This window comes from Hesperophylax consimilis, chromosome 14 (genome assembly GCF_061612785.1).
Source record: "Hesperophylax consimilis isolate HC1 chromosome 14, BYU_Hcon_1.0, whole genome shotgun sequence".
Lineage (NCBI taxonomy): Eukaryota > Metazoa > Arthropoda > Insecta > Trichoptera > Limnephilidae > Hesperophylax > Hesperophylax consimilis.
The window spans coordinates 22,266,114-22,293,065 of NC_142849.1; the positions used below are offsets into that span (position 1 = coordinate 22,266,114).

At 32.5% G+C, this 26,952-nt stretch overlaps 1 protein-coding gene across 1 annotated transcript in view; it reads right to left on the reverse strand.

The window, feature by feature from the left end:
* Positions 1-26,952, reverse strand: part of LOC149418059 (suppressor of lurcher protein 1-like) — a 346,086-nt gene that overhangs the window by 291,355 nt on the left and 27,779 nt on the right. Inside the window, exon 2 of the mRNA XM_089639636.1 lies at positions 10,911-10,971. Within this exon, the coding sequence (XP_089495762.1) occupies positions 10,911-10,934 (24 nt within the window). The 5' untranslated portion in view covers positions 10,935-10,971. The remainder of the gene's footprint in view (positions 1-10,910; positions 10,972-26,952) is intronic.

Sequence of the window (26,952 nt, forward strand, 5' to 3'; positions counted from 1 at the left end):
ATAAAATATAATATTTTTTCCTTGATTTATCTACCAAATAAATACAGCTTCACTCCGAGCCATTAATATCTTGTATTAATTGATATTATCTCAGAGGAAATGATGAATGAGGGTTGTAGAGAAATAAAACGGTTGAGAATAAAACCCCTCGGGGACAATTTTCTCCCCAAGATCCCTCGCGAAAGGATCGTCTTATTAATTTTCTAAGCAACATCTCCATCCAATAAAGTAGTTGTCAACCCTTTACCAGACCATTTCTGATTTATTTTCTCTCACTTTTTCCAATCTATTGATTTCACTTTGAATGGGTTCACCGGAGAGACATGTTGGAAACCGAAAAATCTATCATTTTGATCGACACCCTGGCAACATTGTAAGCTGGTTGTTTAAACAGGCCCTCAACAAAGCCCGAAAAATAACGTGAAAGCTCTAGAGAAAATAAGACGCCTTAGGTTTAATTGGATGGGAAGACCACAATAACATTTCAACTCGATTTTTCTTGTATAATATTTAAGAATGTTTTTACTTTAAAAAAACCGGCCCTTTTGTTATTTTTATCGTTTTGTAAGACAGCAATAGTGAATGGTTTTCGTTTGTATGGCCAGTACCTACTCTTAAATGGCTGTAATAGTAATGAGAAATGATCTAGTGACAGGTGGTAGAAATGACAGTGATTAATTAAAAAGGTATAATTGTTTTGAATCAATAAATAAGATAATAAGTATCAAAAAATCACAAAGTACTGGTTATTCACAGAATTCTAAACAATTCTTCAAATTTCAAATTTCAAATTCTAGATCTGTGAAACGTCTATTCAAGTTCTGTTATTATTTCATCATGGCGCAGTTATTTCACAATACTTAGTACAACATTTCTCTAATTTTTATATGTATATCTATTTTTCTTCAGTATAATTTTCATAAATCTATTTTGTATTGTTGTCATTTGTGGTACAACGATTGCGTTGTATACATTTTACTGGGGACTGTTAAAAAATATCCTCATTCTTCCCAACAGTGAAATTATTGTTTTTGTGTGTGTGAGAAGAAATCATTTGAAGTCCAATAGTACTCCCAAATATTTAATTTCAAACACTTATTTAAAAAATATATTTTTACTTTTGGAATAAATTCATGAGTAAAACCCCAAAATGTAATATTTAATTATATGACAATATTAGTGATTCCTAAACAAAAATTTGAAACAGAAAAATCAGAAAAAGATATGGTCATATCCAGGACATGAAACCAGGACCCTTGCCTTACCGGGGCACGCTTTACCAACTGAGCTAATGGGGACCCTTTCTCCTTCGGTCATATTTAACTGAATCGTGCTTCGAATAAGAACTACCAACATTGTCTTTATTTTCTCACCGCACCCTTTTATTGGCTGCTATCTTTATGCGCAATCGTAAGATTCAACCCGAACATAATATAACCGTATCTTTTTCTAATTTTTTGTTTCAAATTTTCGTTTAGGAAATTGCTAATATTGGCATCAAAAACTTATTTCAAAGCTTCACTGTCTATAAATTATCCTATTTTTGCTGGTGTTTTGCCCCTTTTTACTCTTTCATTAGTACAAACATCAACTGGAATAAATTTTAATCAATTATGATTAAAATTGCTCCAAAAAATTCAACTTGAGTTGAGTTGATGTCTCGAAATTCTGATTATGTTATTATCATGCCTTAGTTTATGGCAGTATAGTTTTGTAATTACAATACAAAACGGGCTTCAAAATAAATCTAACATTATATTGTTTGGTGACAAGATGACAATAATATCTTAACAAACTTTACATCTGCAAAACATAGTTTACTTCAAATTAACACCATACATATTTCCCTTGGTTATATTAATTAAATATTCATTAATATGGAGTTTATACCAAAACATTTTCACTCAGTGATTTTAGCAACAAAACTAGCATTATCATAATATGAAACATGGAATCAAAATATAATTATAACCTAGTTAGTATCTAATTATTGTTTGTTCTTCTACTTATCACTAGATTAATCATCTTATTCGCTTGATCAAAGGCGGAAATTTGAAGAAACAAGTGGTTTCCATTGTATTAGCGTAATAAATCATATCACTTTTAGGCTCGCTGTGGCCGGAGCGGAAGCGGTTTATCTATACCGGATGTTCCGGCGCAAAAGCCTTTGAAGATGAGCCGCCTGCTGTTGTTACTTCCGCCATAGAGCCTCTGCGGATAAGGCCGGTGGCGGAGTACCTATGTTTCAAGAGATTTATTTGACGTTATTATTATTTATAAATATACCTGCGTTCTTTTATTCATTGGGGGAAGAAAATTTTACATGGAAAATATTTTTTATATTTTAACTTATGTCAACAGTATACTAGAGAACGTTTTTATTTGATCATATATCTATAATTTTTTTTTAAATTTCATCTATAATGTTCATATTTTAACTCTATTATTCATCAAGAGGTAGGGAGCTGTTAAATATCCTTTGTTTATTAACCAACGAGAGTCCCCACTTTTTCCAGTTGTGCGGAGCCAACTGGAAAAAGTGGACTAAAAGTGGACAGTTATGTGGACTATGGTATCACCAACGACTGAAATTAGAAGGGAGGGTAAAGAGAAGGAGAAGAACAAGGTTCGCGAAGTGCCTGGTTATTCATATCTGGTCACTACCCACGGTAGCCATTTTTACCAACGTTATGCCGACCTTAGCAACACAACATGCAATGCAACAAAGGTTGCAAAAATTACCAGTGTTCATGCCCGTTCTGTGCGCACAGCAACATACACACAAGGTAATTTGTTGTAACCTTTGTTGCATTGAATGTTGTATTGATAATGTCTCCATGCGGATTTAGAGTATCTATCTGCCAGTTTGAAATTGAAAACAATTTTACTTTTTATAGTTTAGCCAAGACTTGTTGAAATATATATTTTTTAAATATATTGTAACTTTGTATCTTAAATTTATAAAACCTTTGTATTTACGACAACTTAATCAAAAATGATCGACATCTTTTAAAACTAATGGTTTATTTTTCACGATAAATGTATAATGAAAAAAAAATCAGAATATACCATATAGTTTTCAAAGCATAGACAAATTAGTACATATAGACAAAAAATACAACTGGAGGTGAAGTTATCATAATGAAGAAAAAAATTATAATTTAATTATAAATTTAAATTTCACAAAATTTAATTATAAATATAAATTTTTAAAAACTAAATTATATCATTTTATAATTTAATCTCATTAATCATCATTATACCTATTTGTCTATTCTTAATTTTTTTAATTTTTATTTTTCGTTTATCCTGACGAAGAAACCGTTGGTTTTGGACTTGTCTATCCTTTTTGGAAATTATAATGAAGCCACTAAAAAATATATATTTGTCCATAAAAAACGTGATTTAAAATAGAAGAAGTTGGGTAGTAACTACCAGTATTATTTTTTAATTATGTGTTTTACGTAAGCGTAAACATATATTTTTTGTAAATAACTAATCCTTGGCAGTAATAGAAACTCATTTTATAATTCAATGTCCCGAAATAGCAGAGATACTCTTCCATTTGTGTCTAGCAGCAGACAGACGCCATTTAAAAAGCAAGAAGTTTGAACTTTAAAAGTTCTGATTTTGACAAATGGAGTTCGGTAAGATAAAACATGTTACCATTGTTCACTATCTCGTAAGATAAAGGGGTTATACCAGTGGCGTAACAGATTTTGTGACATTTAAATGAAATGAAATGTAAATTCTAGTTTTCCTTTAGTATTATGATAATACGAAAATCGTGGTGTTTATATTTGCATTTTGTGTTTCGGCCGATGAACATTCAATGTGCATTGAAGGTGATCAGTTTCAATATTGTTATGCTGCGCATACACGTATGAACCAAAGCGCGGGTTGAGCCCAAATAACGAAGGTACGGAGCATCCGTAAGCGGCGTTTTGCTCCGCTTGAGATCCAACTGTCAACTACTCTCCGAAGTTAGTGGAACTATGGCGTCCGTACTTGTAGTATGTTGAGGAGCTGGAGGGAATCGTGAAGAGAATGGACTGGGTTGGAGGAAGATTAGGATGTACCTGACTATTCACATCATCAAATACGGTTACAGACATTTCAAGAAACGTTTCAATTATAGATGTTAATTTTTTACCAGGACGATACTGAGAGTATCCACCACTCGATTGAATATTAAGAATACTAATTTCATCTATGCCTCTATCCGTAGCTTTTGTTGAATTAACTCAGGAACTTTATCTTCGAAATAAAGATTCATTTCAAAATTAAAAGTGTTTTTTTCGAAGAAGTCAATAAAATACCAACACTTACTATGAAATAATATTTTTAGTAACAACATATATTTTTATTTCCATTTTCATAACTGTTTTGTAGAGAATTCAGCCAATCCCATTTAGATAAGACACTAAACGAATCAATTAGTTCCACGTGTTTTTAGCTTCAATAAGTTCAATTTGACCTCCAATGCTCTAACGCCGAACGACCGGAAACTACCAAATTCGGTCCCTGCGCACCACTACTCGCGTGATAATATTGGAACACGTTTAGATGAAATCTAGTATGCAATAAGACTATCCCATGATTTATCACGCTAGTCTGACAAAAAAACTGATACTAAAGTGTGTTTAGTATTCTACATATATTTATGCAAGCACACTATAAAACAAACGATTACAAAAAAATGCTTTGCAATACTCGTTTTTTATTTTTGTGTGTTTCTCCTCAATTTTCATGAAAAAAAATTTAACATGAGTAATTAATGTAAATTTGCATTAATATTAGTGCAAATATGTATGTAAACAGTCTATAAATAAGTGTATTGAATGAAATATATAACATAAATTGTGCCATGCCTTTTTCCTAATTTTTTGTAATGTCTTAGACAACAATGCAATTCTGCAAATATTTTACAAATTTTCTCGGCTAAATAAAGTTAAAGGGATTCAGACACCACCCTATTCTACGTAAAGTTTATTTGCCCAAACCGCGAAACTTTACGTTGAGTACGCCACTGGGCTGTACACCCAGCGGCTGACTCGAAGCTGTGATTAATGCATCTCATGTCAGAATCATCATGGAGTCATTAATTATAGCGAGAACGCCTTGGAAAAGGAATATTTTGTTTTAACTTTGCCTAAAGAATAATATTTCTATTTTTGATATTAGCAATTCGTCGTGAAATTTCGTTATAATGATATATTGAAACAATTTTAAACTTTTACAATTATTTTATTTTTGACCGTTTCCGGTTTCAGCTTATTATAGCCTTATTATCAGACTGGTATTATTCCTTATACTATGGTTTATATATATACAACAATTGGGGAAATGATGAGGGTTAACAGGTATAGTATGCAATAATTTTATTACAATTACATGGAATTCCCCACCTTCGTTGCCATGTGGTGTTTCTAAGTCAAATTTCAAAATATTTGGCTAAAACCAGCAAGCATAATTATTTTGGTTTTGTATATTAATTTACCATTTATTTTGGGAATACTTTACTTGAATTTATGTCACCCAATTACAGTTGTCAGGCAGGTATTACACAACTTTCCACACATTACATATTAATTTTGGTTTTTGGTGCATTTGTGTATGCGTGATTTTAAATTGTATTCCTGCGTAATGGGTAAATTTCAATGAACCTTTAATTTCTAAAATTGTAACTGATAACTATAAATCAGATAAGCGATAAAGTAGGTAACAAAATAATGTAATTAATTAATAATTATTTTATCAAATCTTAGTCTGTTAAAATTGGCAGATCTGAATCACTAATGATTTTTAAAGTTGGTAATCTAAACATTTAAAATCTTTTTCCCAGAACTATTTCTTTCATTTTTTTAAATACGCAGTTAAAAAACGTTTGATTCAACATATTGACAATAAATAACAACTTTTCGCATTTACGATCATGAAAAATATTAATATTTAATATTATATATGGACGTAATAATTTACGCGAAAATTTGCCAACTGACGCACCATTTTGACAGAACACCAATTAGAAGTTTAAATTAATTTTAAGTAATTCTCGTTTGTTTGTAGGCTCTGCCAACCTAACCATTTTGAAAAATGTGTGAACTCTGTCCAAGTGGAAATATATGATACATAGGTATCCTTCGTAGTGTAAGTTCGCAAAATTTAAATATAATTAATAATATAACAATTCTCTAATCTGATACACTCTCCAATCATGTAAATAAAAAACCGAGATGATGTAAATAATGCAGGTATTATAACAAAAAAAAAGTTTTTTTATTCATCAATATAATTTTCTTATATGTATAATAAAAAAACCCTTTTACGAGGTAAATTACATAAACTTTATAAAATAAAGGCAATTATTCGGGATATTTAGGGATCGGAACCTTTCCGGGAATTTTACGTTAGGTTTGGATAGGTTAGGTTAAGTTAAGTTAGGTTAGGTTAGGTTAGGTAAGGATAGGGAGGGTAGGTTAGGATAGGTTATGTAAGGTTAGGTTAAGTTAGCAAAGGTTCGGTTAGGTTAGATTTGTTTAGTAGAGGTTAGGTTAGGTTGGGTTTGGTTAGTATATGTAAGGTTAGGTTTTTTAAGTACAAAAATATTAAATTACTGTAAAACTTTTATTATGAGCCAACTTTATGCCGGTGTCCTGTCAAATGGTGCGTTTTTTTTTGGTAACGGTAACGGTAGTTGTAATTTTACCTTAAAGTTCGAATTCTAATTCTGGTCGTCTTTCTAATTATTTATCAACATGAATAAAAGAAAAATAATTAGGATTCGATTGATTCTGAGGGAAATATTTTATGAATATTTTCAGCTTCAAATATTCTACAAATAAAAAACACGCGATTTAATGGTTTTTCAATGGTTTAAAAATAATTGCCTATTATAGACTATCTAATTTTTCAGATAACTGAAATGATCGACCACAATTTTTTTGATTTTTTTTAAAAAATAAAAAAATATTTCGATTCGTCCTAGTATAATCAAAATGAACGGAAAACGTTGCCTGAACAATCTGTTAGGACTGAGCTAAATAGAGTATTGAAGACGCGACTCCTGGGTACAAACCCGTTTCTTTGGACCATTCCCCAACCAACCCATCGAATGAAAGATTCGAATTTCATACTCTCGATTTGTCTTCTGGATCGCCCCTGTACCTTTTTTATCTTTGTTTCGCATTACTTATCTCCCGATACTCTTTTTCGTCCAACTGTAAACGTCCAACGGGTGCACGTGCCGTGCAGTCGTCTTAACGTCCTTATTTTTTTTCATCTTATTCTTAATGGTTAAATCGACATATTTTTTTTAGAATCCATCAGTGGTTATTTGGTTATTGCAGCATTTTAGACCAAGGAGAATAAAACGTGCTCTGGACAGCCATACGTTGCCGTAGCGTGAAATGCCACCAACAAATTGTCAATTTTTTAATAATAAGTGTTTTGTGGTAACAATTTTAAGGATAATATAAGTTTTTTTTTACTAATAATAGTTTCATTCAATGATTTTAAGTCTTATAATATAATAATTCAACAATCATATATTTAAATTGCCTAAGCAGGTACAATAAAATATAATATTTTAACAGTCATATATTTAAATTGCCTTAGCAGGTACAATAAAATATAATAATTTAACAATCATATATTTAACTTCCCTAAGCAGGTACAATAAAATGTAATAATTAAACAATCATATATATAAATTGCCAAAGCAGGTAGCATAAAATATAATAATATAGCATTCATATATTTAAATTTCCTAAGTAGGTTCAGTAAAAAACACAACAAATATATTAATTTAGTAATATTTTGCAATACCTGTTTCTTTGAGTTTAGATATCAGTGATTTTTATTTACGTCAGGGATTTTTTTAATTATCGGTTTATTTCGAGCTTAAATTACATATTTGGCAGTTGTTGACATAGAATGCGTAAAGTCATAAAGTGATTTTAGTTTTATAGTTTTCAGAAAATATATGACTTCTTGCAAAATAAACAAAGGCATATTACTAACGGTAACGGTCAGTGGCCGAGTTTTGGCCCAGGCGTAGTGTGTTCAATTCCTCGACTGGCTAAATTCTCCATCACAACGTAAGCAACATTTTTCGTTTATTGTGGTGGTAAGAGGAGATTTTCAAATATTGTCAGGTTATTCGTAACCCGGGAAAGTTTGTCTTTCCTTTTTAATGATAAAAAATGTACCAAAAGTGTTTAATTAAGTTGGCTGACAATATAATTCGCTCTGTTATCTTGGTAAATAAGTGAAATAATATATTTAAATATTAAGTGACGAACTAACTAACTAATCGTTACCGTTACCGTTTCTCCGCAGAGAAGATGGACAGCAAATCTTGGAACACACTCCTTGCGAGAGGTTTGATGGCATTTGGAAAAAAAATCTGATGCTGTATTGTTAGTAACTTATACCCATAGAAGCGGGATTAAAAATTAAGTATTAAAGGGAATCCAACTAATTTTTACCAAAAATATTGAACTAACCCGGGGAATATCTAGTAAATATCCATAATTCAGATGCTTAATCAGCCCATAGTGGAATTTTGCCTCAGATTTTCTTCACCGTCTCAGAATCCTTCATAGTGAATAAGGAAGTTGAGTGAAAAATATTTTGACTTATAAAAAAGATGTTCATGTAGATCAAAAAATATCGATTCTAAATATATAAATATATTTCTATAATATTATTCTTAGAATTAGTTAAACGTTCTTGAAAAAGCATTCAATAGCAATAGACTGTATACGCTCCACGATTGGTCGAAAGAATTCTGTCGTCACATGTGTCGTGACTTGTACGTACAACGGCTCACCTATGGTGCATCTCTTTCTATTACATGAGAGATGGTCGGTTTAGATGAGAGAGGTGTATAGGCCAAAGGTTTATTTGGGTTTGTCAAATATATGTACGTATTTGTTATTATTATTATATGAAATGGATTTCTAAAGATACATATTCGTATAGTGCTTTATAATAATATGTTGTTTATTGCATAACTTAGAAGTTTTTATTATTATACATGTCACATAGCATGTGATACACTTCAGGCCGCCGGCCGCTCAGAAAAGTCTCACAGTGAACTGGGCTGTAAACCGTTATTTTACTTTTGGTCTCTACTTTTCTGCGCGGTGGTCCTGAATTCGCGCGGGGAACGTCAACAAGTAGCGACGGCAATACCGTACAAGCACCGTATCGGGCGTGAAAAGCAAATATTCTAACTTAAAATATTAATTTTACTATGAAATCTTAATCAATTTTTTTTTTTTTTTAATAACATCAATTGTAATAGACGGTTAACATTGGTAAAAAAATTACTGGAATTCCTTGTTGAAGAATTAAAATTTTTTCCATACAAAATGCTTGAGCGACGTGGTTTTCACAGTTCTAATGACGTCACACTACACCCCGCCTGTTACCGCTCGGATTCCGCTCGTTTTGGCGGGCTTAATAAAATTTAAACTTTGAGAATTAATTTAACTATGAAAACAAACTTTAAAAAAAAAAAAAAAATACCAGTATTTAAGTTTGAATGCGAACATTGAAAAAAAAAAATAAAAAAAATGGACTCAACTTCCTTATTGTCTTTTGTACCATCTTCAAATCCTGCTCCAATAATCTTCCACGTAACTACACAATTGACCACGTCTTCAATCTGCACCTAGGTGCAACTATTATTCTTTTGTCAAATCATCAAGCATTCTTTCACGGCCAAATGGTGAGCCCATCACAGTATTCGTGACCTTAAGAACCTTGCGATGGTTTCTGTTTCAACAAGATTCTTAAATTCGTGATTCATCTGAATTCTTCTGGAGCCATTTTCCTTTGCATTTGGAAAGTTTTTGACTACTCATTTACTACATAAAACGGAAACCCCTTTTAATATTTTTGATATAATCTAATTAAAAGCTTAGTAAAATAAATGAAAGCCGAACATTGTCTGAACACAGCATATAAATTGAAACCAATCTTTCGTCCCACACAACATCCTAGTTCTCAGATTTCCGAAAAATATTTTAATAAGCATAATGTACTTAAGGGCTCAAAACTAAGCCGGGAAGGCCTAGTACTAATCTCCCATTAAGTGGGGACCCTAATCTTCCCAAGGACCCCTGAAAGACCACACATAAAGGATTACGTATCCGGATCTATATGGATTTACCCAATTCGCTTATCTTAGCAATATTCTGATATTGTACTTTCTTAGAATTACCACACAAAGTGGACTTCAAAAGTTAGAAGCGTTGTAATCTAGATTAATTGTATACTTATCCTTATGTTTAATGATAAACTTATATTTAAGCAGGTTTTTTAATGCGTAACACAAAGGATAACATTTTATTTCTAAGAAATAATTATTACCGTGAAACTTAGAACCTTTTGGTTCATGACCATTTGCGCCCAGTCTGTCTCTTTTACACTTGCTACGAATTGTATAGCGCTATCCCATTTGAATTTTGCATACAAAAATAGGATATGAACTTCTTGTGTTATTCTTTATTCTATGGCAGTAAAGAGTATAAACTAAAGTGTTATCTCTGAAATAATAATATATTACACGTAAAATGGCACATGGATTACTATTCACAATTCTATATATTCATATTTATATGATTAAATCACATTTCTTCTGTGATTGACATTTTCAATTTGAACCAAAGAGAATTTAAGACGGCAATAAGCATACTATTTAACAAATCTGGTTAATCAGATAGTATTGATGTATTTACCCATGCAAATAAATGTATGTACTGACTTCTTATAAACTGTAATTTATAAACTGTTATTTGTGAAATGTAAATGGAATATACTGTTTTTCACAAATAAATTAATAAAAATTATTTTAAAATTGCTGGAACCTTGGTAAAATAATAATGATATGAATGTATTACCTCCATCACATTACTGCATCCCATACCGTACCGTCATGACGCCATTGCACTGCTTTATCGTCTGGAAAACATAAATACAACTCATTTAATAATTTTGAAATAAACAAATTTAGTTCTACGTTATGGAGTCTGAATAACGCAACCATCCCATAAAATAAATGACCTTTCGTGAAGACCCTCGATCCATGATTATTATTTTCACACCCATGTTTTTTTAAGCCAGACAAGCAATTCCGTGTCACGAATAACTTGGAAATATAAATACGTATATCTCACTACTATAACACTAAGCAGAAACATGGTTTGTATCGTGATGGAGGACTAGACCAGCTAAGGAATTGATCTCGCAACACGTGGGGAGAATCCCGAAACGTTACTAAATCAGAAAATGACCGGTAAATTACATTATACTCAACTTCTTCAAAGAATTGAAACTAGGTTCGATTATTGATAAACTGAATATAATACAATATAAGTTAGACATGTAGCAGTAACGTAAAATAATATAGAAACTAGAACAATACTACATATAAGACAAATCACTAAAACTACATTACCAACTATAGGATTTAACAAAGTGCTGGTAAAGAATACGCTTAATTCTATAAATGTAGTCAATAAATAAATCAAATGTACCCCAAACTTGTTGACCAGATCATGCATCCAATTGGTTAATGATTATGTTGGATGGTTGGTTGTGGACGTATTGCAGAAGAATGTTACACTTTGTCTTGTGTTCCTAGTCGGCACATGGAATTTAATAGTGGCAATGATTGCAGGACTGTCAATTAAGTTGATAATGACTCTATGTAACACAACCAGGTCTGACATAATTCTCCTGTCAGACAGTGTGATTCATCAAACTGACATAATTAATGTATTCAATTAGAATTCTGAGCTTCAAATTTACGTACCTAAGAGATTTGTGCTGAACTCTTTCTATAATGTTAGAGTGAACTCTAAGCAAAGGGGACCAAATATGTGAATTATATTCCACTCGACTTAATTATAATATAATAATTGGATTATTTATATAGCGCCGTTTTCGTGAGAAAATCACCTCAAGGGTGACTAATGAATTATAGAAGATTCTCACAGAAACTAAGGACTTAAAACCAGTGAAAGCTGTGCAAAGGAAGCCAAGTATCTTTAAAGCCTTATTAGTTACATAGTTGATGTGTGCAATGCATATCAAGTTTTCATCGAATATTACACCGAAGTCACGAATTTCTAACACAGGTTATAATAGTTATATTAGACAGTGATAGGAAATTGTTGAAAATCTCACCTGATTCAATCCAAGCATATTAGTTTCTTATCTTATTTTTGTGCTTAGTTTTAGGTAGTAAAACATCCTCAAATTACACCCTTTCGACACATTTTATTTTCACCCTCAATTTGTTACAAGAAATTGCGAAAAATCGTTGCAGTTGCACATCATTCCCGAGATGTCATGTCCATACATAAATGCATTATTCCGTGCAATATGCCAATCTAAAGCCTCAAGGAATGAATTTACGCGTATGAAAATCTTTAAATTGTTCATTTTAATAAAATATGGAACGTATAAAACTCAATAATTTTTATTGTTTACTAATGCACGCTTTTTGATGATTTTCGGTCATTTGATTTTAAAAAGGACAGTACTTGCAGGGGTTTGCTGTTACGCTATAATATATTTTGTGTGTCCGTGGTTACCCGGATAAAGGCATAGTTACCCTTTAATGGGTTGTAAAAGCAACAAAAAGGGTGGCTACCTTTTTTGTAAAACTAGGAAAAGCCTTTTTGATATGTTTTCGTATATTTTTTATGTGCCGTTAATCTGCGGCCCACGTAATTATATTATTTACGTGATTACTAAATAATTGCTCCAACGTTAAACGCCGTCCTCGGCTCGCCGTCAAATAATGTAATGAAAGTGAGATTTTAAATTATTTACAATTTTACAGTGTGGTCAAAATTACATTCGCCGTTGAAATTGTTCTGGACTACGACGCGTTATGTGATAAACTCTAACAGCTGAACCCCACACTTCAAATAATTCCAATTATTTAAAATAAGAATCATGAATAAAGATATCTTTATAATGATGCATATAGTTCATCACAATGTGTGAAAAAAAAGTAATTCTTTAGATTTCAGGTGACTTCGTAAAGAAAAAAAGACTCCGGTTTTAAAATATTCGTCAAAGGAAAAAAATTAATATGATGACTATAAATTTTATAAACTCCACCCAATCAAAGGTCGGCTCGGCTCCCTTGATGATAGTTCTGAAAAATATACTTTGTCCGGCGTTCAAAGTAGAAGATAATTCATTGTATTTATAAAAAAAGCGATCAAACTATCACAATCAAAAGGACTGACACAACATGTGTTTACAGTTGAGCCCCGATGTACCATCTTACTTTATCATATAAACAATTTATAATACTTGTTTATCATATTTAACCAGTGAAAAAGAGATACGAAAGCCGTGTTCAGTCAAGTTAACCCAACCTTAATAACTTTTATTTTAAATCAATATTGAAATCTGCTAATCCAGAAGAAGTTAACATTTTTACAGACCCATTTCAGTAATCTCAAATACACCATTAAAAAAAAAGAAGAAAAGTATGTACCATTTTATTGTAAAAGTCTAATAAACTAAAATCAATTCAATTTTACTGAGGGTAGAAGCACAAAGTGGCAAATGAAAAATCAACTAGCCTTGTTTAAAATTCGGTAGATTAATCATTAAAATGTCAAAAAAGCATTTGATAGCTTCTCACATAACAGACTTATAAGGAAATAAAGTAATATTGAATTAAATGGTATAGCTCTAGAATGGATAAAAGTTTTCCTTTTCAAAAGTCCTCAAACGGTAAAAATCAACAATGTAACACAAAACATATAATTTTGTCATTCCTCAAGGTACAATCCTAGGACCTTTACTGTTTACCATCTAATTTAAACCATAGAAATCAATAGTAGTAATCTTTAAAGCCTGATTGCTTTTTTAACACTAATAAATAATTCATCAAATCGAATACCAATATTTTTAAAACGTGGTGGCTTTAAAATAATACCAATGTTACATCTTTAAGTCACCACAAGAGCTCATGTTTAGTTTTAAAAATTGAGATGGTTAGTTACTTACTAAAAAATACGAAAATCGGATTTAGTTTTCACATAACTGAATTGGTATTTTTTATAGTTTATGATGGGTTTTCTTCATTACTCAATTATTGACTTTTAATAATTATCGTGGGTGAAATCATTTTATATATATAATTTGACTGCTTAAATTATATGTGTAGGTTATTGTTTTTGGACGAGAAAATATTTTATTGTTCCACAACATTTACATAGCATTGTTAATTAAGTATTGAAAAGTTATACCAATTGTTAATTAAAATTCCCTTTTGTCATGAAATTAACCATTTTTTACAACAATATCGCACAATAGTTCCAGAGAGTACTGGGAATGATGTTGTGAGGCTAAAGGTAGTAAGGAGGGAAAGAGATGGGGGGAAATTCAATTTGGGAGGCGGGTATGGGTACCGCCGCCCTGAGATCCATTTATTGCATAGCCAAAACCTCTGCCGTAAGAGGTTCGCTAAGTTGGTGGTTTAGCAGAGGTGCCCAAGTTCATCGAGTGTGTTCACTTTGCGTTTGCCCACCAGCGGCTTGGCATGCCAGATTGAAAGAGGCTCATTTGGGGAAATCCTTTGACCTCTCTCAACCCATCGCCTTGCGCCGCAGTGGGAGGGACATGTCGAAATTTCCGTACTCCTGGACACACTGATCCTAAGGTTCCTACACAACCCTCACACCTTTTACCATCCCAGAACGTTTTATCTTTCCTTTCCTCAAAAATGACCCTCCGCAGAGAATCCCAACAGGTGACTCCTGTGTGGAATAAATAGCCATTCATATCTGGTCACCAAATACCAAGTGGAAGCTAATTCAAGCAAATTTCAATTCCATTTGTCGTCTTACACCAGGGAAATATTGAGATTATCTTCCACTTGTAATAAATTATTTTAAATGGAAAAAATACAAATTAATAAATAAATTTCACTTGATCCCAGATTGCTTGTCGAGAGTTTTAACCTTCGACCCTGGAAGCCGTCATTGGATTTATGAAATGATCAATATTGTGTCCAATTCGTGCCATAGGGGTCACTTTGTGAATTCTATTTCAGTTACTAAATGTAGGTCACTTTCAAAGCTGCTGCGTGCAAAGAATAATACACGTTCAATGTTCCCGATTGCGTGTTGAACACGATCCACTAAACTAGTCGTATTAAACATTCAACGGGCAGTCGACTCGCAAACAGCGTGAGGCGTGTTGTACTGTATTACTCATACAGAAAACTATAATATATTACAACTTCGCTGTTGTCATACCGACTATGAGAATGCGGAAAGCGTTTACATGGGGAGAGCCCTAGGCTTAAGGAAATATAACGTTGGAAACATCTACCTGATGAAATCGAGCAGGGAAGGAATATATCTCGGTATTTGTACTAAGCTTTGAAAACGTGATGGCAATCGTCATAGCGAGATCAAATGTGATCTATTATTTTTGATACACGACTCCTTTCAAGAGTCTCCTGTTTATACAGCATACTGGAAATTCATGTCGTCACAAGGTTGGGTAACGTTGTAAGTTTGCTTAAAGAATGCCAGAGTTAAATAAAAAAAAGAGTAAGCATTTCGCTTAATAAAAGTGCACAGCGAATATACCAAGCGAACGGTAAATATAACAATACGTACTGACAAGTGTATTCAATGAATGCAAAATAACAGTAAAAGTAATGGTTTTATGCGCACATTGCTATATCCACTCGAGTACTCTCGCGTCAATAACTGGAATATGAGTTAAATGATTGGCGTTCAAGTTAGAAATTTTTCGCCCTCATTTAAAAAAATGCATACCTCTGAATTTTAACACGGAGATATATAAAATTTAAGAGTGTTATATTGCCAGATAATTCACCCATATTTTACCGTCTATCCTATATTTTTAGGAGTTATAAATTATGGAAAAGTCCTTAATGTGTGAATCTGCGAGTCAAAAATGGAATTTACACTGAAGACGTTTTGCAAACTCGGCATAATATACCGAAAATTACTCGGGGTGTGTGATAGTCGATTTACAAAAAAAAAATCAGTTCTAATTTTGAAAATGTCAATTTCTATTAAAAAATCATACAAAAGGTAGGCACTGTATCGCTTGTCTGTAGGATAGAGTTCTATGGATCAGCGTGTCCAGGAGTGACTTACATAATACAAATATATCCTTCCAACTAAACTTTTTTATTTTTATTTATGTCTCATTCAAGTTATTCATGTATTTTCCACGATTAACAATTCCTCCAGCTGTAAATAATCGTTAACATTGATTAAAATAACTTTATGCTTGAAATAGATTGAAATTTCCTTCCCACTTACTTTTTCATAAAATATATTTTTATATTTTTTCGTATTTCTCCCAAATAATATTATTTCTAGTCTTAAATGTACATAAAATAATAAATTTAAATGTGTTTACTGTATCTGGTCTTAAATGTATTTTAAAGAATGGACTTAAATGTATGTATCATATCTGGTCTTAAATGTATGTAAAATAATGGACTTAAATGTATAAATCATATCTGGTCTCATTACCAGAATAAACTCCATAAAATAACTAACTTGTAACTCGCTCACCAAGCACAAGAACCAGTTTCTTCATTGGTGAGATTGCGAATATACATATATTTTGTAACCACATATACTTATATAACATCACTTTACCCACTTATATATATATGAAATAAAAATAAAATAAATAATAGTTTTTCTAACATGTAACGAGCTATTTTTTAATGAATTTAATAAAAAATTATGTTGTCTTATAAGAGGTAAAATCACGAAGAGGATATCTATAATTGTTTTATTTTTGCCACGTACTCAACATGTACAAACTAATCAAATATGTAAACTGCCAATTTTCCGAAGATTAATAAATAGATGGTCATAAAAAAACGCTGTACCAAAGTAAATTATAATAATATTATTATTATTCCCATATGAATTACTTTACCAGAGAAGTATTTGCTTGGTAACCATTTAGTTCAAGGTTTAGCAGCTAAAGGGAAAACAATAATTTCACCGCTAATTAAACCAAGAAATGTGTTCACCCAAAAACACAAAGGCAGGTACGATAATGGTTAGATTTAGATACTCGATTAAATAGGTCTTATTAGAATGTTATTTTATTAAAAAATATAATTAGAAGATTTAGAATCTACCATTGCATTTTGCATTTTTTTAATCTTGCACTATCCTTAGGGGTAATAAGAACAAGACCATTTAGTGAAGATGCTCCTGAGGTTTTTGTTTATTCATTAATATGGTGCCAAGAATCAGACTACAAGCGGAAAACTTGGGAATCTACCTCACATAGATAACCTAAAAAAACTTCCATTTAAAAAACCTTTTTAAAAATTATTTGGTCAACTAAAGGGTTAAAAAGAATTTAAGCAACGACGAATTTTACAAGTGATTAAACAGCTGTTGTAAACCCTTAAGCGATGTTTTTTCTTCAAATTTGACCACTAAATTTCCAACATCGGATACGATTTTCTCGGAAACGAAAACTCAAATCAAATAAAGTTGTACCTCAAAATCAACTCCAAATGTGCTGTAGATTCACTAGTTTCCCACTAGTACTACCTTCCCACGCCGTTATGACGGGATTTAATCCCTCAATAGGAAACATGATGATGTAAATGTAGTAATAAAAAGAGATATGAATTACAACATTTTATTTATTTCTACAGCGTACAAAACCAGAGCAAAACTAGAGATCTCTAAAATTTTCATAATTGAATTTAATCTCAGGGCGTGTGCATCAGATCGAAGATCTTGCGCATCGGACTTTTTAATACTAGGTAGCAATGATAAATGGTGTGACTAAAAAGATCAAGAATAAGTGACATAAGAAAACGTCTGTGTGACATAAGTATTCTAACCTGTTATAAAGAGAAGAGGGCGCCAAACATCACTTTACATGATGTTAAATTTAGTTGAGAAAAGCAACGACCAGCAAAACGATTATAATACGTTGCGTCATTCTTCACCCAAAGATCGATGTCTCGAAATGTTCGTCTAATGTCGTTTGTAGCGTTCGCTGTGTCTTCCTGAGGTGTATAAAAGATATGCTGTATAAATTGCCCACTAAACAATTCCATCGAAGATACCATTGGCTTTCTTGGAACAAACAAGGGTGTACATTTGAAGATATTGTGGACTGATATGATTTGAGATTTTTACAGCCAAAGGTATTATCGTTACTTATTTTTGGGTAATTGTGCCATCTCGCGCTTCTTTCATCTTTAGCCAACATTTCGGAGAATGTAACAATGTAACTCTGTCAAAGTATATTGATGGACATTATATATTTGCTAAAATGTCCGAAATATTTGCTAAAGTAGGAGAAAGCGCAACACGACGTAACACCGCGTATTCATCATACTAGGTCAAATCACAATGACATAAAAAATTTTCTAAGTCATAAAACTACATTATTCGGATAAACTACATTTATTTTGTAACAAAACTCCAAAACATCCTTCCCTAAGATATAAAGCGAATATGAAATTTGAATGATCACAAATCAAGAATAATAATCTGGCTGAAAGAGATAGTGAAAAAAACATTAAAAACGAAGTAGTAAACAAAAAAACATAAATTAATACTTTGGTCCGCCTCAGCACAGGTCATTCTAGTGAGGAGGACTAAGAAATACAATTTACTGTATTCATAAATTTTATATCCTATTCACTTTCATATTTTGTAGATACAATGTTTAAATAGTTGTCATAATAAAAATATATTTTTTTTTTTAATTAGATACTTGAATTGGACCCTGTTAATAGTCATAACAATATAATAGCATGTATGAATGTGAATGTGGCAAGGAGTGTGTGCCAAGACCGAGTTGTTAGGCGGTCCGTCCCCTCTGCTTACACCCGCAGAGAAGCGGCGTGTTGGTTAGTTAGGTAGTTAGGTAGTTAGTTAGATATCAGATTATGACATAAAATGTCAAGACAGTTTTAGAGGGCAATTTTTCAAATATCATACTTATCCATTTTACAGTCGTCTTAAAAATGTTTTTAATGGCATTTCATAGAACTTTGCGGTGGAGCCTTACACTTTAAAAGCTAGTTACTTATCTGAGTGCTCTTTCTTCCTAATGATGCAATGTTGAAAGTCTATGATAGTCGATCCATTCACTTTTATCGTGTAGATTTGCTGACATAACCTAACCTGTGCCCCGAGGCGTCGTAAAGAAGTTCCTGCCTTGGTAGCGACTCAGGAGCCAAGGAGCCAAGCGGGAATATTGATGAGATGCTTAACCCTAAAAACTACGCGGGAATTTATTCAGCTCGATTTTCGCCACCACCAGATCTACCACAGTTACGCCACTGGGTTTTTTTATTCTGTTCCAAAAGCCCGATTTGACAAAACGAATATGCCTCAAAGAGAGTTGTGTTTCTAAAGGTGGCTAAATTATTTAATATACATATTGTCCGGAAACTTATAGTACAATGGAGGATTGAGCTTGCGAAAATACTAACTCCTTAGCGAATGATATTTTCAAATTCCAACTTTGGATTCGAAAATGAAATTTCAAATTATAAAAAGTCAAGGGTACCATAAAAATAATACCAAATGGGACAAAGGTTCAACAGTTTTCCACTTGCTCTATAAATTTCCGGATACCATGTAAATGATTTTCTACTCGATTTTCGACTAATTCCCGGCTTACGAAAAACTGATAGTATTTAATAATTGCAAAAATTCTGAAGGTGTTGCTTGTGCCATGATGGAAAACTGGCAAAGGTTTAATGTGAGATCTCAGGGTGTCGATCTGATGCTTTTGACCACTATGTTTCAAACCTTCCGGCCTTTCTAACAAAAAGTTTTTAGGCCAACGGAACTTTCAGCCAGTAAACGTTCCTTCCAACTCTTCTGAGCTGAAGTAAAGGCAAAAAGGGATGGTTTAATCTTCAACTGTTTGCGATCATTTCACCCTCGCCCCTCCGTCAACTGCCAAGATATCAACTTCGCAATTTAAATTAAGGAATTCGGAAACAGCATACCGATTAAGAAGAAATTACTCACCTTTCAAGAGGAATAAATTGAAAATGGAAACGGGCGTATTATACAATGTCTGCAGATACTTAAAACAAACAAATTGCAAGTATGCCCCATTGTTAAATTTGACAGCCACTATTCTGGAGCCCCAAGACTCTGTGCAGAAACGGGTGGTTCGTTTTATTAATTTCCTATCTTGACAAATAGATTGCAATCTTCCGAGCACAGGCGTCAGTTGTCTGGAGTCCCAAAACATCTGAAAAACCCTTGACTCTGTGCAGAAACGGGTGGTCCGTTTTATTTATTTTCTATCTTGACAAACGGATGGCAATCTTCAGAGCACAGGCGTCAGTTGTTCTACCAGTATTCGCTAGCGTCATTGATCCCTTCGGCACCGGTTCATAGTCGGGAAATACGCCAATCATGTGCCAAACATTTGTCACGTGAGAATTGTCGTTTCTACGACTCGTTCTTGAGTTCAACAGTTCGACTGTGAAACGATTTGCCGTCCTCTGTGTTTCCTCCTTCCTACAACAAGGGTCTCTTCAAGTCCCATGTTCAATCCTTCCTCTCCTCAAAAAAACCCTCAAGGGTATAAAGATACGTCAAATTGTAAGTAAAAAGTAATGATATATTGGTACACAAAATGAATGTGTCGAAGAAGCAATATCTTTGTAGCTTGGCATCATAATTTTAATGAAAAATTACTAAATTACCAAATAATTTTAAACCGTCCATCATGCAATTTTGAAAATAGTCAGAAGATCGAAGCATCGCGTATTAATTAGTGATTTATTTTATGTTCACAATTGTACACAATTCTTTTATGTTTTAAAGCTCTTAAAAAGGTTATTTCTTGAGATAATCTCTATTCGGTTGCTAAATTAAAAATAATTTGATAAAATTTCCTTGACATTAAAAATTATAAAGTACGATCCTAAAATTATTAAAAAAAAATCTGGTTCCGTTATTTAACATTTTATGGGTGTGAAAAAATTCACTTAGGCCATTTATTAATTCATTTAACTGCTACACACAGATTTTGGGAGATATTTAATCTATTTAAAAAAGAGGTGTTTTATTAAAGGTTTTTGCCTAAGCCTATTAATGATAATATTTTTAAGAAATATACTCCCTACCAAACCATTTTCAGTGGGGTTCTTTTTATTTTTTAACTTTAATAACGTCTTAAATAAGTTATTATATTGTTTTTTTTTAATATTTTTATTATGTTACTAACTAATTAGTATGTTTCGTTTCGAGTATTAACACCCTCAATTTGAGGGTGCGTTTTACTCACCTCTCGGAAGGGTTGGTATAGATCCGGTGACCGGAAAGCACGCCAAGCAATCCAACATTTCTATTTTCCATCAACACTAAAATCACTTTATTTACGCTGTTAATTGCTGGGTGAGGTGGAATTATTTTTTTTTTGTTTTTTGATATCGATGGATAATATTTGACTCAATTACATTATGGTCAAGTCAACATATACCTTTTATGTGAATACCGCACAAGAGACCCAATTGCTCTCAACCGTTTTAAGCCAGTGAGATCATAAAATATCAGATTTTGTGACTGAACGTAGTGGGGAGGGGAAGGAGATGGGGCAGAGAAAGATGGGGAACTACCTAGCTATTCAGATTTGGTCACTAAACACGGTAATTGCCATTTCAAGCACCGTTTCAATTCTGAATATTGGTCTTATAATAGAGCGATACTGAGAGTATCTTCCACTCTGGAACGTGCCGCAAGTTTACTATAAATTATTTTTAATGAAAAAATTGTGAAATAATACAAATTGATCGAATAAAATTTAATTTTCTTAATCTTTTGACGGCCGGCATAGTCCAGTGGTAACGCATTGGACTGCCATTCCGAAGGTCGCGGGTTCGAACCCGGCGTGCGCAAATAAATTTTATTTGATTAATTTGTGTTATTTCACAATTAATTAATTAAAATAATATATAGTATATTTGCGGCACGTTCCAGAGTGGAAGATACTACCAGTATCGCCCTGGTGTAAGACCACCATTCAGAATTGAAACGTTGCTCCAAATGGCTTTAGCCGTGTTTAGTGACTAGATCTGAATAGCCAGGTACTTCCCCACTTACCTTCAGCCTCACAACATCCCCCAATTGGGGATGCCATAGTCTCACTGGCTCCAGACGGGAGCAGTTGGGACTCTTGTGAGGTATTCACTATAATTGCGCACGCCGGGATTAGAACCCGCGACCTCTGGCTTGCTAGTCGAGAGCCTTACCCCAAGAAGGCCGTCAAAAACCTGTCGGCAAAAGGTAGAAGTCATGCATGACGAATATTATTCCAGTTACACTTTTTCTGACTCCACATGTCTTGCATATACATAATAACTTTGCTCCAATAAGGGCTATAACTTGTCAAATCTATTTTTCATTTAATTAAATTTGATTTAAATTTATATTTTTGACATGAAGCAATTGTAGCGTATCAGCATGTGAAATAACCCTTCGAAAATAACCTTTTTACTTAAGTAGCCTTCTTCCTTCAGTAACTGTAAATATGCAAATTATTTATTTGGCTAAGCGGGATTTTAATCAATGACTTTTGGTTCAATGTTTTACAGAGGTCTTCTAATTGATTATACGAGTACATACTCCTACATTATAATGCGGAAAATATTAACCTCTAAACCATAGAATGACGTAAAATATTTTAAATAATTATGCCATGAATTACTACTTCTGCACATGATATTTCCAGCGAAATTCCTCCAAAATACATAATAAACCGGCGGGTTGAGTATGAACCAACATGAGTTTTATCACCGCCAGGTAATAACAGTAATTAGAGCAGAGATAGATTAATGTTCTGCAGGTAGTGCCGATACAGAGCTCTAGAGAATAAAGGCTAGGAGTTCAGGGGCTTGCTTTGATGGTATTTTCAGATTATCAGGATTATACTGCCGAAAAAAAAAATATTTGCAAAAGAGCTAATTAACTTTTTACATAGAATCTGATATTGTTAAAAGTGAAATGTTTCGTTCTTAAATAAACATATAAAATAACATTTTGCTCTATACCCCCTTACCAAACTCCACAGATCACTCACATTCCTCAATTGACTTAATTCACATAAAAAATAATACTTGTCAAAGTTTATTAATTATTTATCGCATAAAATATTAACTGAATCGGAATTGTATAATTTACTAACTATTATGAATATTATTAAATTCTTCAATCTGTAAATTTCACCCGCCATAACACAGGAGCATCCATAGACAGTTGAAATCGCATTCTAATGTATAATAAAATGTAAATTTTCTTTGAAAAAAAGCAGAATATTGCAGCAGCTAAATCTCGCAGGTAAACAATATGGGCCTTACTTTTGATCAATGGTTGTTTAACAGCTGTGTAAAGTTTAAAACACATTTTTAGTAAGAGTCTATTCATATAATAATATAATACGTAGGTAGATACTTCAAACCAATATTATTTCTCAATTCGTTTAAAATCGTAGCTAAATTAAAGTTTTTTATGAACATTAGTTTAGCTTCGATATAATCGATAACGTGTACCACAAATCGTCTTGACTTTTTGTAGAAAGCTCCGGTAAAATAAATGTTTTCGTAAATTGATGGTTTTTTCAGTGTGTTTTAGGTGAATTTTCAAGATAACACAAACAAAAAAATATATATTATTATTCTGCTACATGGGAACGTGTCGTTTCTTTGACTTGTATTTGAGTTCAATAGCTCGGCTGTAGAACGATTTGTCGGCTTCTGTGTCTTCTTTTTCCTATATAATCGGTCTATTCAAGACCCCTGTTTACTCCTCCCTCTCATAAAAACCCTTCTACATAGCATCCTCAAAGATGACATTATTTTCCTCAGGGCCTCCTGTATGTAATTAATGTAAAATCACGGTACGCGACTGCATTATGTTATGAATGCCCTTTAACAGTGACAATATCCGGATAATATTGCACTTGCAAATTAATGCAAAGTGCTGGAGAAGGAATGCACTGCGCAATTGATACCTTTGAATGCATACAAGGCGACAATTAACCTAGTTGGTAATAATAATAATAAAAAATTAATTAAATTAAAATTAAACTTTTTCAAATAAGATTCGATTTTAAAGTGTTGATGCAATACTATATTAATGTATCTATTTGATAAAATTCTGTACATAAGCGGTGGGATCCGTGAAAAATCACGGGATACTATAAATGTTTGATTTATGAATCTGGAAGTATTTATACAAAAAAAATATCGGTCTCAGGATCATTGCCTTTCCAAAATTTCACCTTCAAATGTTAGTAAACTTGTGTTTTAAGTCGACCATTTTGCATTTCGTCTTTCTGTAAATTTGTTTGTACATTCCGTTTTCCTTTCAAGATAGTGGCCGATTTAATACATCAGTTAATTTATATTTTTCAAATTTGATGACGTCGAGTTTTTTTGGACTTTCTTATCTGCATTTTTTCAATATTATAATATCCACCTGTCTGAAAAAAGTTTGAAAAATGAATTGTGAATGAGTTAGTAACGTTTTTTTGGACAAATTTTATGATTCCTTATTTGAAAAATATTTGGTAGGTAAGTATGTACCGACTTTCAAATCATATGATTTTAGAGGAAATTTTGGTCTTGATAGTTTTTCTCATTAACTCCACACAGGAGGACATAAGAAAAAAAATTCCCTCGGGGCCTATGTGAAATCTGAGAATGCTGTGTGGAGGGTTTTTTTGAGGAGAGGAAGAAGTGAACATGGGTCTTGAAGACGATGTTGTAGGGGGGAGGAAACACAGAGGCTGCAAATCGTTCCACAGCCAATTTGTTCATCTCAAGAAGAAGTCGCAAAAGCGACTCGTTCTCATGAGATAATACCAGTATTTTTCACATAATAATACCTACATATTATACAGTTAAAGTGTGACAACAATAACTGAAAGTATCTCAAAATAAATCCACCGATAACACCTCCATTTCAAGACCCATATTTTTCACGGGAAATCTTGTCAGCCCGCATTTGGATGAGTAATACAGGCAATGTACTTTCCAATGTTTATGTATAGGTCATTTATTGTTTACGTGTGTAGGTACTTTCCATTGGCGAAAACGATATTGTAAGGCTATAAAATTTTAACGAGTATGTGTTACCTATCCTTGACAGTATCCTTACTAAAAACGCTTGTAGGGATACATTGACGGTTACACTTTCGATCCTAAGTACCTATTTACTGATAAATCATGATTTTATTATACTTAGATGGTTTTAAAAATTGTATGAAGTTTTTTAAAGGGGTACCTTAGATTCATGTTTAAATTTTCGAGGTCAATAAATTAGATATTAATTCACCCTTTATTATTTGTGATTATAGAAAATGAAATCATTTTTTGTGAGCACACGTTAATTCGAATATTTATGAGCAAATGTTATTCGAATATTTATGAGCACATGTTAATTCAAATATTGCTGACATATTTACCACCTTGAAAACATAAAATTTTATTCTAGAAAGTGTTGAAACCTTACAAGTGATATATTTTTTTGAATGTAACATTGCTCAATAATTCAGAAATGATAAATTAATTACATATTAAAAAGCATATATTTTTTAAGAAGTCAAACATTTTTATTTTCTGTACCATCTTGTTATTTATTTGCTATCAGTAACTAGGTAATCAAATGATCTGAAACTCTTGAAAGAACACTGATGTCGCCATTTAACATAATACTTTGGGAATCATAGTCCTCAGATTAAATAAATAATTTCGATATTTCATAAATTTTGATAAATTTCACTGAATCAAATACTGAACCAGCCTCGTTCACGGACAACCCACAAGCATTTAGTTTAACGTAATTTTTTTGTTTTGTCTCGATCAATAAATATAACCAAAACCATTTGATTTTAATTGCTAGACTGTGTGAATCTCATAATTAATTGTACGGTGACAATTGGCCTATTCATTACAAAACGTTTTTACAATATGTCTTGTGATGTCAGTTTGGCCTCAAATAAGGTCGAAATGTCAAAGTTCGTTTCCGGGCCGCTTCAGTCGTTTATTTTCGGATTTTGTTTTACGTAACGATTTCATGAGATTGTTTCAGAATTAGATGTAATATAGGATCAAAGTATTAGCCCCGGGCGTAAATCAACACGGTTTTTTCTGCTTTTATCCACAAGCTCAGAATTTGATTCTCACAAAATATTAAACAGATATAAAATTAGGTAGATAGGTAATAGTGTAATAAATTTACAATGTAAACAAGCAAAATTTTGGTAAGTACCAAACTTCTGATCGTGAAAACAAACTTAACCATAATTATCAAATAATGTAAACGAATTTCTTTTTTTATTCAATTTTATTTTTTAATGTGAGTCTAAAGTTCCAAACGTTTGCCAGTATTCGGAGCTTTTGGAACTAAGGCATCCCCGTTCGGGGTGCGTTGTGAGTCTGAAGGAAGTGAATAAGGAAGAATATGAGATGAAAGGTTGAGAAATACCAACCTATTCAAATTTTTTCACAAAACACGGCTAAAGCCATTTCAGTTAAAGTTTAGATTCTGAATTGTGTTTTTTCACAAGAACGGTGCTGAGAGTACCTGCCATTCTGGAATGTGCCACATAAAACAAAAATAGAAATTTTTCGAAGAAAACTTGTTCGGAAATAATAATAATAATAATAATACCTGGATGACTTTTATAGCGCCGTTTTTGTGCAAAAACACCTCAAGGGCGCTGTACAAACAAAAGGTTTTCACTTTGTGATGGCACTATTTATTTTTGTAAAAAAACAAATAACTTTGTTTACATCACTTTATTTGTACACCATAAACATGTTTCGTGAAGAATGTTCACTTCTTCAGGATCAAACGTATACTAAACTTTTTTTTATTATTCTTTATTTTGGCATCCACC